This window comes from Phodopus roborovskii, unplaced genomic scaffold (assembly GCF_943737965.1).
Source record: "Phodopus roborovskii unplaced genomic scaffold, PHOROB, whole genome shotgun sequence".
In the NCBI taxonomy this organism is placed as follows: domain Eukaryota; kingdom Metazoa; phylum Chordata; class Mammalia; order Rodentia; family Cricetidae; genus Phodopus; species Phodopus roborovskii.
This window is the reverse complement of record NW_026126460.1, coordinates 7823504-7839324: the sequence shown is the minus strand read 5'-3', so window position 1 is coordinate 7839324 and position 15821 is coordinate 7823504. Positions and strand designations below refer to the sequence as shown.

The 15821-nt window shown below is 40.1% G+C and overlaps 1 protein-coding gene and 1 pseudogene across 1 annotated transcript in view; one reads left to right on the top strand and one right to left on the bottom strand.

Moving 5' to 3' along the window:
* Positions 1–216: 216 nt before the first annotated feature.
* The window catches only part of LOC127226353 (cytochrome P450 20A1), a 39603-nt gene continuing 23998 nt past the window's right edge, over positions 217–15821 (bottom strand). Inside the window, exons 7-13 of the mRNA XM_051190294.1 lie at positions 12555–12670; positions 11298–11352; positions 7584–7704; positions 5654–5765; positions 3476–3540; positions 721–810; positions 217–581 (exon numbers count right to left, since the gene is read on the bottom strand). Coding sequence (XP_051046251.1) covers positions 431–581; positions 721–810; positions 3476–3540; positions 5654–5765; positions 7584–7704; positions 11298–11352; positions 12555–12670 — 710 coding nt within the window. The 3' untranslated portion in view covers positions 217–430. The remainder of the gene's footprint in view (positions 582–720; positions 811–3475; positions 3541–5653; positions 5766–7583; positions 7705–11297; positions 11353–12554; positions 12671–15821) is intronic.
* Positions 9336–9963, top strand: LOC127226354 (interferon-induced transmembrane protein 2-like; annotated as a pseudogene).

Below are 15821 nucleotides of genomic sequence, written 5' to 3'. Positions count from 1 at the left end.
GGGGAAAAAAAAAAAAATATATATATATATATATATATATATGTGTGTGTGTGTGTGTGTGTGTGTGTGTGTGGTTGTGTGTGTGTGTGTGGTTGTGTGTGTGTGTACATATATATATATATATATATATATATGGTTGAGAGACTAACCTAAGAAAAAAAATCAAGATTAAAAATAATGGATTAGAAAATGATACAAATTAAAAGAAAATTAAACTTTCCTATTAAATTTATCAATATATTGGTACAATAAGTATAAATGTGTATCACACATTAAGAAATTTTGGTATATAAAAAATCCATATGTACTTCACAAAGCACTGATAGGTTTTACATTACAAAATGATGCTGGGTTTGTAAAAGGACTCAGCACAGATTCTTCATGGCATTTTCCCTTCACCTACTTAACAAAGACTTAACATGTATAACACCTAGTGTCTTTTGGAGACAGTGATCCACACTTCTTCCCTTGATGATGTGACCAGTTCATACTTCATCTCACAAACTTGTCCCTCCACAGCAAGCAGGCGCAGTCTCCTCACCAACACGCCCAGTAGCACTGTGGCCACCGTGTAAGCAAACCTGGTCCAGAAGAGAGTCGACCAGTTACTAAAGATTAAGAATTCGACATTAAAATTATGTCACTCACTGTCATTAAAAGAGATCATCTGAAAGGCGAGAATGTCGACTTTCCTTTCCTACTGTTGTCTCTGTCCTTTACCTCAGCTCTGGGCATTCCCATGTGCCTGAAAAGCCAAGCGAGGAAAACACTTTCATCACTGACTCGTCAGAGAAGCGATCTGGATCAAACCTAAAAGGTAAATCGGAGGTAACCATAACACAGTCTCACTTGCTTCTTAAACATCAAAACTAAATGCATAGGCTGTAACAGTTTAAATCTACTGCAGTCACATTATAGTTCCAAACCACTGAACACATACACATTTAATCTCTTGCTGTTTCTGAATATGTTAGCTCTAAACAATGGATTTAAAAAGATACATTGCTCAGATCCAGCAATGTAGCAGGTAACATGGTGTCTTCTATTAGAATTAGGCATTTGGGCCTTAAAAATCACCAATTTTACTGTATTTGTATTTATTATAGGTGAAAGATATTAAAAGGCTAAGAAAGGCTTTTTATTTTAGACTTTCCCTGTCAAACGCTACTGGAAAAGTAGAAACATTAAAAAGAAAACACATGAGTTCTTTCCAAATGCAAATGTTTTTAAAAGATCTACCCTGAGTTAGAAAAGAGGTGGAGAGTGCAGGTGTATTTAGATTCTAATGAACACATTTATGAGCAGTGTTACAGATTACTAAAATGTCAGTCTTTACAATATGCCAAAAGACATATTCTTTGAATTAATTAATTGTCTTGCAGAAGGTTGTAGGTGTCTGTACATTTCCAAAGCTGTGTACATGGCAAAGGCCAACAGTGGTCAAATGCTGGTATTCTGTTTCTATTCACACCATTGTGTAAAGGTAATCTCTCTAACCAGTTTCTCCAGCTGTAGAAGACTCAGCTCATGGACTGTTGAGACCACTAAGTAGGATCAGGTAAGAAAATTTTTTCATGCCAGAGGACCAGGTCCACTGTGACATTGTGCCTTCTAGTTATGACAGGGGAGATGGATCCATGAAATCTCAAAAATATTGTTGTCCAAGCAAAACCTGAATAATTTACAACAGTTGACATTCCCAAAATGGGGGGGGGGCGCATTTCACCAGACCCCACCCCTAGATGAGAGGCTACAAGCAACTAACAACAGCTGAGAGGAGGAGGATTAGTGTCCTCTAGGGATGAGCTCTCTGTCCATCCAACATCCAGGGACCAGACTCAGAAACACACATGCAGGCAGCACAGGGTGGACTCAGCCTATATGCTGATTCATTTATATGCATGTGTGACGACAGTGGTCAAAGAGGAGGAGGACATGGGAGGGACAGGAGGTAGAAGAGAGAGAGGACACAGTGTGTTTTAATTAAACACAAACAAAATACTTAGCATAGCACTTGGCCTTGAGTGCTGCGCATGTATGCTCATCAACTGTGTTACATAGTAGATGCTTTGCTAAGTTTTCTACTTCCAACGAAGTGCCTCCTCTTCCTTTCTCTCCCCTTTCTCTGCCCCCCTACGGTACTAGAACAGAATCCAGGCCTTGCACATGAGCAAAATGTCCAGCTAGATTCTTCATATCTCACTTAAAGTTGGAAAAAAAAATCCTTGGTATTTCTTGATATTTTTCACATAGGGTGGTTTTTTTTTTTTTTTTTTTTTTTTTTTTTTTTGATTGATTGATTTTTCAAGACAGGGTTTCTCTGTGTAACAGTTCTGGTTGTCCTGGAACTGGCTTTGTGACCAGGCTGGCTTCAAACTCACTGAGATTAACCTCTGCCTTCCAAGTGCTGGGATTAAAGGCATTCACCACCACCTGGAAGATTTCTTTTTTTTTTTAACACCAAAAAATTTCAAATTTTGCTGTGAGGTGGTGGTGCACACTTTTAATCCCAGCACTTGAGAGGCAGAGACAGGTGGATCTGTGAGTTTGAGGCCAGCCTGGTCTACAGAGTTAGTTACAGGACAGTAAGGGCTACACAAAGAAACCGTCTCAAAAAAATAGTAAACAATTTTTTTTCAAACTTTAGTTTTCTATAACTATAGGCATACATATTTTTACAGAAGCACATCTTTAATTTCGTTATTAAAGCCATTTGGAATACAAAATGGCTAATAATTTTAGAATAAAAATTGAAGATTGGATGCTTCATTGAGGACCTAAATTGACAGGAGCATGTAATACACCCACCCTTAGCGTGCTCATGACTGCAGTCTCCTCACAGGACCTCCTCCTGCACTGGCACTGCCGTATGATCTCAAAACAAGTCCTTATATCTAAGCTTAGCCAGGGGCAGTACCTCTCCCTCACCAGTCACACACACGACACACAGCAGTGATTTCTGGATTCTATGAAAAAGCTGCATAAGCATCATCTTCTATTTTAGAAACCTATTAAGATGAAAGGACAGTTACAAGATCAGATAGCCATACGGATTATGAGATAGAAGTGATAATAATAAGAGACAAAACCACAAATCAAAGTAGATAGTGTCACATGTCACCTTCAGCATTTGGGAGGCTGAGACAGGATCACAAGTTCCAGGACAGCATGATCCATCAAACAAGACCTTGCCCCAAAATAAGGAAGGAAGGAAGGAAGGAAGGAAGGAAGGAAGGAAGGAAGGAAGGAAGGAAGGAAGGAAGGAAGGAAAAAGGAAATTTGTAAAGGCGAGAGGAGAAAGCGGAGCAGGTAGAGTAATGAGACAATGAAGGCGCAGCAAGAGCGGACAGGAGAATGGCTTCCATTGTAATGGCGTTACCAAATACTGAATTTTGTCTTCAAATCATTGGGAAGGAATGCAAACATGCATACACATAAACACCAACAATCAAAAAGACATAACACTATTTCATACTTGTGTGGTGATGGCCAAGTGCTGGGGTCCTGAAGAACCACGCCCAGGGCATAGAGGACGAGGGTCTAAAAAACAAAATCTAGTTAGTCGAGCACGACAAACGCAACACAAGTCACCCAAAAGCTAGTGAAAACGGCCAGCCATTATCTTGCTGATCTTACAACAGATCAGGCTTCCTAAGCACAACACAGAACCTGGATGCTGTGCAGGGAAAACCAGACTTGGTTATGTAAAATTTAAAGCCTGTGTGTGGCTAAGACCTGAAAGCCACGGAGCATCAGTGGAAGAGGACTATAAACAAGAAGGAAATCCACTGCATAACTGACAGCTGAGGAGCACGCAGACATCGCACTGGGAAGAAGGGCAGGGACGAGAAGAGAAATGTGGACCGTTGATTCAAATATGAAAAGTGGTTCCATCTCTCTAATTATCAGAAAGAAGCAAATGAAATAATACGATTCACAAAATACACAGAAGATGCATAAATCCAAAGTGGTGAGGAATTGAGATTTTTGTTTGTTTTGGTTTCTTTGGTGTTTTTTTTTTTTTTTTTTTGGTGCTAGGGCTTGAGCCCGGGGCTCCCTGAGCTGTACTCCTTGTCTAAAAAGGGCTTTGTGATTTGGTTAGTTGGTTAGTTAGGTACCTTGTTGTGCTAAGGACTGACCTCTACACAAGTTAGGCAAGTACACTGTCACTGGGCCACACCCGTAACCCTAAGAAAGTATGTACAATCATTATGAGTGAAGTATAATTACCTTTTACAAGCCTCGTTTGTCATTAAATGGTGGTGCTCAGGCTCAAAACCAGGGCCTTGCAATAGCTGGTCAAGGGTTCCACCTGAGCTAACTTCAGTCCCCATGACAACACATGGCTTTTTATCCAAACACTTCATTTCCTCTCTACACAGCCCAGGCTGACCTCCAGCACACTGTCTTGCAGGATGGCTTCAAACTCAGGGAAATCCTCCTGCCTCAGCCTCTTAAGTGCTGGTATTACAGGCATGCAACACTATGCTCAGCTTTCAAAAACTCCATTTCTAAGGTATTATTCAATACTTATACAACTGCATAATTTTTAATAATAAAAAGAGAATGTCAACCTAAATCTTCACTAGTGAGATGGCTTTATTTACAGGACATAAATTGATATGACACATAGTAGAGCATTACGTGGCTGTTAAAATGAGGCAGTGGTGACGATGCATGCCCTTAAATCCAGGACTCGGGAGGCAGAGGCAGGTGGGTCTCTGTGATTTCCAGGACAGTCAGGGCTGTTATATAGAGAAACCTTGTCTCAAAAAATAAAATAAATAATTAAATAAATGAGAGAGAGAGAAAGAGAATAATGAACACCATATTCATTGTAAGATTTCCTACTAAGACTCAGTTTTAAAAAATTATTATTATTGTTGTGTTATGACATTTGAGTGTGATCATGGGTGTGCCTTCTTTCTACCTAATGTGGGTTCTGGGGATCACACTCAGGTCACGAGGCTTGCACATCAGAGGTTGGGTTTTATCTGCTGGGTAATCTTACCAGCCCCTAATCTGAATTTTTAAGATACACACATGTATATATGTGCATGTACACACAGGACAATAATCACACTCAAGAGTGAACAAAAATATAGACGGCTGACAGCAGTACATAGAGACAGGAAGGAAAGCAAAAGAAATCCACACTACCCACAACTACAGTGGCTGTGACTCAGTGATGGGCAGCACTTACTGAATACTGTCAGGAATACAACTTAAGCACACAAACCAGCCCAGCTGGAGACGGCCACCACAAAATGAACTCAGGAGTCCTTTTGGAGACTTTTGTCTCAAAATGCTTTCCTTTGGCACTTTTTAACTTACTGATCTTTTGCTTGTACATTTTTGTTTCCAATTTTGTGTTTTTATTGTTTTATGTGTATGTGTCTATGTTGTGTATGTGTTTGTTATATTTTGTTTATGTTTATTCTGATTTGTTTCTTTGTTTTCCTATTTGGTTTCTAAAGAGAGAGAGAAGGCCATGGAGTTGAAAGGATGGGGAGGAGACGGGAGGTGATGAGGGAGGGGAAACTGGTCAGAATACACCACATGAAAAAAAAAGTATTTCCAATTAAAAGAACATAAAAACACATACCAAAGTAGCTCAAGATGAGCTAAGTTAAATATACTGGACATTCCCTACCTCCTTAGGAATAACAAATGGGCCAACTTTTCCTTCAATGTCTTGAAGCCGGGCAGAAACGGGGGTTAGTCTGGCAGTCCGAACAGTTTCACAAAGCACTTGCCTGCAATATCTGTTTTTTAAAAAGATTAAACAGATGTGTTGTAGTCAATAAACATGACAAACATTGGCAGAATGAAGGTAAAAACCCCATGAGTGGACAGGAGAGACGGCTCAGAGGTTACTAACGTTTGTAGCCCTTTCAGAGGACCTAGGTTTGTTTATATCCCAGCACCCACACGGTAACTCACAATAGGCTGTAACTCCTGTTCCAGGTACCTGGGAAACTTTTTTTTTTTTTTTTTTTTTTTTTTTTGGTTGGGGATGCTATTTGTGTTAAGACTGAACATGGTGAAACCTTCTGAGGCCCAGAGACTTCGGAACAGTTTGAGATTGCTTCAGGTAGGTGTCTGTCTTTAAAAGTGTGCTAAGTGACTAGGGCGTGCAGCCACAGGCCCCAGCAGCAATTTGGAGAACAGACTGGAGAGAAGTACCAAGGCCTTCTATGGAGCAACTGCTGTGTTTTGTAGAATTTCACATTAGTGAAACAGTGTGGTAGGCAGACCTTTGCCCTTTGTTTCTTCCACTTAACAAGTGGTTGTATATATTGATATTGTTTTTATATTAATTAGCAGCCTCCCCACAGTATGGCAATATCACAATTTGCTAATTTATCCACTAGTTGGTAAAAATCTGGACTTTCAGCTCTTGTGTGTTTTTGAATATACAGCTACCAACATTTGCATACAAGTCTTTGTGTATGCCTGCTTTCGTTTCTGCATCTAGGGATGCTGAGGAATGTCTGAGTCAGACAGAGGCTGAATGTATGCTTAACATTACAAAATCTTCCACAGCATTTCCCAGTGCCTGCACTGTTTTGTATCTCTATCAACAAAGTATGAAGTCCTCTGCTTGGCGTCACTGGTACCATATACAGGCTGGTTAAGAGGTTCTCTAGAACTACTCCATTTTTCTTAATGCCACACAACAGTTGCATAGTCTTGTCTTTAAACGTATTATTATTCTCTGCATATAGATGTCTTGCTGGCATGTATGTCTGCACACCATATTAGTGTGTACCGTTAATGGTAGCCAGAAGAGGCACTGAACCTCTGGGAACTGGATGGTTGTGACCCACCATGTGGGTTCTGGGAATTGAACTTGGGTCATCTAGAAAAGCAACCAGTGCTCTTAACTGCTGGGCCATCTATCCAGCTCCCAGAACTGCTTCTGTGATTTTTAGATATTCAATTTAATCTCTTAAAATCGGTATATAAGTAGGTATGGTAATTGTGATCCCAGCACCCAGGAGGCTGAGGTAGGGTCACAAGTTTGTGGACCATCTGGCTACACAGGAAGGCTCTGCCTCAAGAAGCAGAAACAGGGGCTGTCAAGAACAGTGCTTGCTACTCAGTCATGAGGATTGAGTTTGGACCCCAGGACCCAGTTAGTGACTCACAACTAACTGCAACTCCAGCTCCAAGGGCTCCAAGTCCCTCTTCTGGTGGCCATAGGCACCCACACATACATGTGCACAAATACTCTTACAGACACACACATATAATTTTTTGTGGTTTTTTGGGGGGGGTTCTTTTTTTTTTTTTTTTTTTTTGGCAAGATATGATCTCCTTATTGTAGCTTTGTCCTAGAACTCACAGATTTCCACCAGCCTCTGTGCCTCTGCCTGTCAAGTACTGGAATTAAAGGTGTGTGCCACTATGACCATCTAAATAATCTTTTAAATAAACAGAAACAAATCAAAATGAAAATCTATGTACATATTTTAATATAGATATCTTTTCTACACATTAGCATAAGCTTTATGTTAATAAATAAACCACCCGATATTTGCCTTTTTTAATGATTTTTTTCCCTTTCATTGTAGTCTTACCTTAGCTGCTCGGTTTTCTCTAAAGTAATAGGACCCTTCCCAAAAACTTGGTCTATCTCCTTATATAGCTTCTTCTGAACTTCTTCGGCTGTCGTCAGAAAACAGATTGCCCAGGTACATACTATGTAAAAATTACATTAGTATCAGTGAAAATAGCTATTGCATAATTTTTGGCTTACAATAAGGAAAAAGAAAAAAAAGCTAATGATTTAGTTTGTAAATTCTCTTTCTTTTTTTCCCAAGCAGATGTACATAAATGTTACCAAAAATTAAAACAAAATTCTTCACAGGATTTGAGTGTTTTGAACAGAACATGAATGTGTGTAGAAGATGGGAAAACACATAGACATGGTCTTTCTGAAATCTGGCAGGTAACTGCACTACTTACATCATCCTACCTGAGGTCAGTGAGAATAAACACGTGTGTGGGAACTGAATGTTGGAGGTTACGAGGGATTATCTGTTTCAACCTCATGAAATAAAAGCTGTTCACTCAGAAGCACTAATGAAATGATTCCTACAAATCTGGGAGAGTTGCTCAAATGACAACATTAAATCTTTGACAACCTTTAATAATTAATTGCTGCTCAGGCAATTGGCTCACCAAAATCATTTGAGAGTTTATTGGTGCTACAACCTCACATCCAAAGACTCTGATTCCATAGGCTGGGGGTAAGGTCCACCCACCTGTACTATTTTAAAAACTCCAGTCATATTTATTTATCTACTGTGTGTGTATATGTATGTATGTACATGTGTATGTATATGTAAGTGTGTTGGCGTGTCTGTGGGGTTCAGAACTTGTAGGAGTCAATTCCCTCCTTCCACCATGTGGGTCTGAATTCAGGCCATCGGGTTGGTGGCACCTTCACCTCTGAGCCATCTCCCTGGCCCTCATCTGCACTTTTAGTGAGGTCCCTGACAGACTCTAGCTTGTGGCTCACCTTTGCTTTCAGCTGGTTTATGGATTATTTTCTCAGGGTAAATGGAACAGAAGGTAGAGGAAACAAAGTAGCTATGGTGCCTAACTGTTCGAGAAATCCTCTCCTTGGAATATGCTTGAGCAACAGTACCTACTGTCCTACCTTTTCTATCCCAGGTGCTTTGTAATGTGTATCAATTATTGTTTACCTCTCTTTATAAATTACCTTTCTTTTTTTCCTTGGCTGAGGACTGGCTCAAAATTAAGTTCTCATTATTATTATTATTATTATTATTATTATTATTATTATTATTACAGTGCAAGGCATTATAACATTGAACCACACTCACAAAACCCAAAGTTAACTTTTTAAATATGTATGTCTGACTCACTTATTGCCTCTAAAAGTTAATAGCCACCTGGTAATCCAAGTATTCAAGAGTACCTGGTTATGTCCTTAACTTTCCCTTCACTTCCTGGCTGTCCTGGAACTTATTCTGTAGGTCAGGCTGGCCTCAAACTCACAGAGATTTAGGTGCTGGGACTAAAGGCATGCATCACCACTTTACTAAGCTTGACCCATGATGGCTTTTGGGTGAACCACAGCATTTCTATTTCACAAATGATATGTAAACATACATAACTTACAATATACATTAAAATATGCAGTACAAGTTTACAATAAATATATCTATATACTACTAATAAGGATTTACATACAGTAGTTATTCATATGTCCTGCTTGACTCCATGACCATGTAAAACTAATAAAGCATTATAAATACATCTTTTAAAAAAGTCACAGCAAAAAAATAAATAGCGAAAAAGGGCGGGCCTACAGAGCCAGGGTAGCAGCAGCCATCCTCCAGAAGGGGTGATTGTTCAAGTCAGTACCATGAGCCATAATCCCCAAGCCTTTTACACCAACAATGCCGGACGTCCCCCGAGTTATGAGACAATCAAAGAGGAGTACGGGTGACTGAGCTGGGGGACCCTCACAACTCAGCTGTTGTGAGAACCACCGTGATCAACATGCCCAGAGAGGTTGCTGTGCCTGACCATGTTCAACGCACTCTTCATGAACTTCTGCTGCCTGGGTTTCATCGCCTATGCCTACTCTGTGAAGTCCAGGGACAGGAAGATGGTGGGTGATGTGGTTGGAGCCCAGGCCTACGCCTCCACTGCCAAGTGCCTCAACATCAGCTCCCTGATCTTCAGCATCCTCATGGCCATTATCTGCATCACCATTGTCTCCACCACCTCAGCGGCAGTCTTTGAAGCCTTTTCACAAAGAATGCCACATTCTGGGTTCTAGTCTTGCCCTCTGCTTCACAGTCCAAAGCTGCCCACCCCAGGCTGAGGCCTTGACCCTTTGTTTACCCTACACGTATGCAAATGCTACATATATATACACACACATACCTATCCACAGTGGAGTCAATAAAGTGTGCATGGTGACACCTCAAAATAAATAAATAAATAAATAAATAAATAAATAAATAGCGATGTTCTTTATAAACCCTCCCTAAAAACTGAAAATGAGATTTAACTGTTAATTCTACCTTTGAGGTGACCAAGTTTTGTAGTGGTCACAGCATAATAAATTCAGTTTTGTTTTGTTTCTGCTTTTGAGATTGGGCCTGACTGTGTGACCCTGGCTGGCCTGGAACTTGTGACCCTCCTAACTCACCCTCCTCAATACTGGCATTTAGACATGTGCCACCATGTCCAGGTTAATTCCATTTTTAAAAAAGCTTTAGCTTTTTTACATTTTACATTTTAATGTAATATAGAGTTAAAACAAATACGCATTAAAAAAAAATTGATGGGCTATGAGATGGCTCGGCAGGTAAATTCAAGTCTAATGACCTGAGCCCAATTCCTGGGACCTAAATGGTGAAGAACTCTAGCAGCAAGCTCACACCATGGCATGAACCCACTGCCACAACAGATAAATAAATGCAAGAAAATACTTAAATAAAAAAATTTTAACAAAAAAATTAAATAATAATTGAGATCTTTGACACATCTGCATACATTTCATTTAGCCCATAATATTGAGACACATCTGGATGTTAAAGAAGAGATGTGTGGGATGTTTATACTAGCAGCCTTCACCATTCAAAAAACTTTCCCTTGAAATGAAGTGTAAATGAAGTCCTTCAAGTGAACATAAATTTTCCACATTTTATGTGGTACCTATATACTTCCTGGAAGCATTTTAAATTATGCCTTTTTATGTTTACAAACATTGTTATGAATACTGTATCAATGTGTTGTTCTCTATAAGTCTACAAACCAATAAAGGTCACACACACCTTAGAATTTTAAATAGAAATCAATTCCAAGAAGAGAGAGAGTCCTTTCAAATCACGACCACTGTGGACTCTGTACCCATTTCAAGTCCTTAGTAACAGCAGAACAGCTTGGAATCCATGAAAAGCAGCAACAGAGGGGTTGTGAGTCCGAGGGGGACTGTCTGTCCAGCGTGGACAAGAACTTTGGCTCAGGCCTTAGCACCAGAGTGGGGGAGCAGGAAAGGAAATGGCAAAGCTTATCACTCACCAGGAAAGGTGAACAGCAGTTCATTTGAAAGGCACTAACTAGAATTCACAGTCCATAAAATGTGCTGATGTGTGTGGGGAGGCACCCGAATGAAACAAGCTTTTCAAACAAGAATAAAACAGCAAGGAAGGGAAACTACAAAGGACTCTTGCAAGGTTTTTATCTTCAGAAGAGCTTCACCAGTGTACATTCTGTAACCCATCTGACAGAAACCAGTTCATACTTACACTTTGCAGTTATTATGCAACCGGCCAGAGAAAATATCACACTGTCTTCTAGGATCTACAAGACAAAGCTAAGTTTAGAAAGTATGAAATATAAGGTGGTCTTTACAAGGTCCTATTAAAGTAATCTAGAGTATAAAATTAGGCGAATAAAATGTGGGGGGAAGCCTATTATTTCTTTACTAGGTCTTCACTGTGAGAACCAATCTAAACGATGGGCTGCTGGGCTGGAGAGATGATGGAGCAGTCAAGAGCATTCACTGCTCTTACAGAGGACTGTAGATTTGGTTCCCAGCAAGCACAAGCTCCCAATCACTTGTAACTCCAGTTTCAGAGGATCTGACGCCCTCTTCTGGTCTCTGAGGGCTCCTGCACACATATGGTGTATACAACCTCACAAAGGCTCATTCATTTATGTTAAAGAACAAATAAAAAAAAAATCTCTAAATACTGGACTGCCTATTTTCTTGTGTTAATTTTATGTTTTATTTTTGTCATTTTTTAATTAAATTTGTCCTTTGACAATCATATCCCCACCTGCTTCTGTTCACCTTGTCGTGGGTGGATGCTACCTTGCATTGCCTTTTGTTTTTCTAGATGGGATCTCACTATGCAGGCTGGCCTAGAACTCAGAAACTGGCCTGCCTCTGCCTCCTGAGTGCTGGGATTAAAAATGTGTGCCCCTAGTCCTGGTTGCATAGTCTTATTGATGTAACTGTCATTTATTTCTTATTAGTCTTACTGGCTCACCACAGGCAAACCTTTTCAATGCTATTTTTATGGCATGGCTTGGTGCAACAACATTGTCTTGGCATAGGTGAGAGGTGCCTGTTACTGTCCTCAGCACCTGACCAATTTCTGCACACACTCACACCCAGGAACTTTGTTCTGCCTATTGGAGATTGTGTATATCATGTCAGGACTCCTGTAATGACGTTTAGTGGCAAGGAAGTCACTACTGACCCTAGCCTTGCAACCCCATAAACACCGCACTATGCAGGTAACAAACAAACACTGAACTTGGCCATGTGGGTGGGAAGGCTGAGCCCATTAGGGCTCACACACTCCTTTATGAGCACAGCATTTGGCCTTGATGTTTGCTTATCCTCATTTTAAGGCTCCACAGCGGCTACAGGGGGTAAACTAGGGGGACACTGATTACTTATGATACAGCGAAAGAGACACCCAACCTCTTAGAGGCCATAGGGCTGACAGAAAAGTGCTCAATGCATATGTAACCTTCTCATAACACTTTATCACCTGCTGCTCATTAAGGTTTCCTTGCATTAAGGAGTCGATGAAGATATGTTGATCGAAGTTCCTTCCTTTTCGTTCCTTTATGATTTTCTTTAAAATAGATTCCAACTGCATGAGGGCTTAAAGAAGAAAATTTGAAAAAAATTATGAATGTTAAGTATTTGTGGAGATTAAAATTCCTAAAATATAATTCTGTTCAGGCTGGGTGGTGGTGTCGCCCACCTTGAATCCCAGCCCTCAGGAGGCAGAAGCAGGCAAATCTCTATGAATTATAAGACAGCCAGACTACACAGAAACACCCTGTCAAAAACAAAACAAAACGCAAAAAAAAAAAAAAAAAAAAACGACAAAAAAACCCCAAACAAACTAAAAACAGAACAAAACAAAACAAAAAAAATCTGTTCAATGTTACCATGTGCAGACCAAAACCTTTGAAGTCAATAACCAATAATTTTAAAGACAAATTTGTATTTAAATTCATTGTATTTTTCTTCCTTTCTTGTTAAATTTCAGATACATATTAAAAAGTGCATAAAATACCTACCTGCAACTCAAGAAGTAATTGAGTTTAAAGAAACACCTAAATTATTACCACCCAGGTGAAAACGTAAAACAATTTTTACATCAGATAGGCCTCCAAGCGCACAAGTTTCTCCATCAATATGAATCCTTCCTTCTAAATTCTGTCTTCTTAACTGCACTGCTGCTCTCAAATCAAGTTTCACTCATCAAGAAACATAGGAAAGAATCAGAAAGGTAAATTCTGAAACCTAAAAGACACAAATAACGGGTAACCAATGACCCCTCCATCCCTCATCCTAGCTGACCTACCCTATCACTGCTCTCCATGGCTCCTAGAACCCAACACTCCCACTCACTCTTCTGCTGTCCATCTCACCCCATTTTAACTCCTTCTGGTTCTTGAATGTTTTAAGGATGCAATGTCCAAGGGCTGTGTTGTTATTTCTCTTTTCTTACTTTTTTTTTTTTCTTTTCTTTTTTCTTTTTGGTTTGTCTGTTTGAAGACAGGGCCTCACCATCTGGCCCAGGCTGGCCTATAACTCACAATGAAAGGGCTTTGTTTTAGTCCTCCTTTTAATCTACATTTGCTACCCTGGTAATCTACAGCCTCAAGATTTTAAAACTATGTAACAAATACTTTCAAAATTTCACTTCTGATCAGGACCTCTTTCTCCAAACTCCAGACTCATAAATGTAACCACAAACTCGATGCCTGGGTACGTGAAGCATATTACACATGGCCTCCAACATAAGGAACTCTTGATCACTCTGCAAAACCATATCTTCCCAAGGTTTCCCACTGTGTTTTCTAGGGATTTTATTTTAGTCACTCTGGACTAACAGCCTGCCTTCTACCCTCTCCCCCCATATTTAACACATTAGCTGGTGTTGATGATTCTGTCTTCCAAGCACAGACTTTTCTGTTACTCCCTTGTTTCTGTCCCTCATTATCTGCTGGTCAGCACCTGGTTCAAGCCTTACCATCTTTCTAGCCTGCTACATCGCAAGAGCACCTGAATTACTCTTTCTGCCTCTGTCCTGGCATTCTTGTCCATCAGAAGACAAGAGCTGAAGGAAAAAACCTAGCTCAGAGCATAACTGCTTAGAACCATCTACTGGATTCCTATCTCAAAGAAGCAGCCTCGTCATATACTTACATAAACATACACATATGCATTCATGTATACATGTACACACATGCATACATGTACACATATGCACATATGTATAAACAGCTCTAAGCCATACACATTGTCTAATCTTCCAGACCTCATCTTTATCTCTCACTTGTAATTTGTATTACTGTACTATTAAATTTAACTACACCAGGAATAGTTGGACCTCTAAGACTCTGAGTCATACATAGTCTCTGGGCAGGACTTCCCGTGGACATCCAGGTACCCATTTGGTCTGTAGGGCTGGCTTCTCCATCTCATAATTGTTGATCAACAATCTCAACTTATGACACCTGTCACAATAATTAAAATTGTAGCCTCTCTGCCCCAGAGTCCTTTGACCAGAGCAGTTTTCATCTTTTCACACTATATACGTTTAGTAATTTAGATCATTTCTAATTTCTTCCAACTAGAATGAGATACAAGGATTCTTCTTATTCATAAATATCTCTCAGAACCGAGCAAGACAGAATAAATCTTGACAAATGGTGATAAGACTTGAATAGCTGACCGCACATTCGCGATGGAAAGGAGGACTTGCTGACAGTATACTGCAGTAATTCCCACCCTGCAGCCCATTGGAATCGCCTGGGAGGCATTTCTACAAATACGAAAACACAAGACACACCTCATAGCAATTGAATCTAAGTGTTTGGAGGCAGAAACCAGGCTTCAATATTAAAACAAAGCAACACAAAGCTGTGGTGTCATGAAGCTTAAGAATTATTGTGACTATTTCTTAGGTTTTACAAAGGGAATTAATCTAAACACATCCATCAAACAATGAGAACGGCAATGAGTACTATCACAGGAAATGTCTCACTGGCTTTAAAGCCCTCCGGTGGGTGTGTCAGCAGGATCCCTAGAACAGTAAGTATGTGGCCTTTGCAAGCAGTAAGAACCAGCACACAACAGGCGATAATTAAATACTTAAGAGAATCCTATAAAGCAATACCATTTCGTACAGAAAATAATCTATTGCTCTCACAAAGCCTTTCTCTCTCTCTCTCTCTCTCTCTCTCTCTCTCTCTCTCTCTCTCTCTCTCTCTTAGGGAAGTGAGCTTCTAACTTCTGTGATTCAAATGAAAGATCCTCCTGTCTCAGCATAACAAGTAGCTGGGACCACACATGTGAACAAGTGTGCAGGATCTGTGTTTTCATTACCCTGCCTGGTTCCAAAAAAAGAAGATGAAGCAGGTCAGAGTAAACACATTAATACATTATTGGCATGAGCATGGGCTGGCTTAGTAAAGGGTTTGCTGCACAACTACAAGGACCTAAAGGAGAAAAAAAGGAGACAGGCATTGGGGCTCACTGGCCACTTAGTCTTGCCTAGTCAATGAGCTCCAGGGTTAGCTAGAGACTTGTCTCAAAACTTAAGGTCAACAGCAATAGAGGATATCAAACTCTACTCTGCTTGCACACGCGTGCTGGCAGGTTTGCCCAGCAAGCACATTTACCCACCAAGCCATTTTGAAGGTCTAGCACATCGTTTTTTGAGATAAGGTCTTTCATGGACCTAGAGGATGGCATTTCAGCTAGGCTGGCTGGCCATCAAGCCCTTAGATCTACC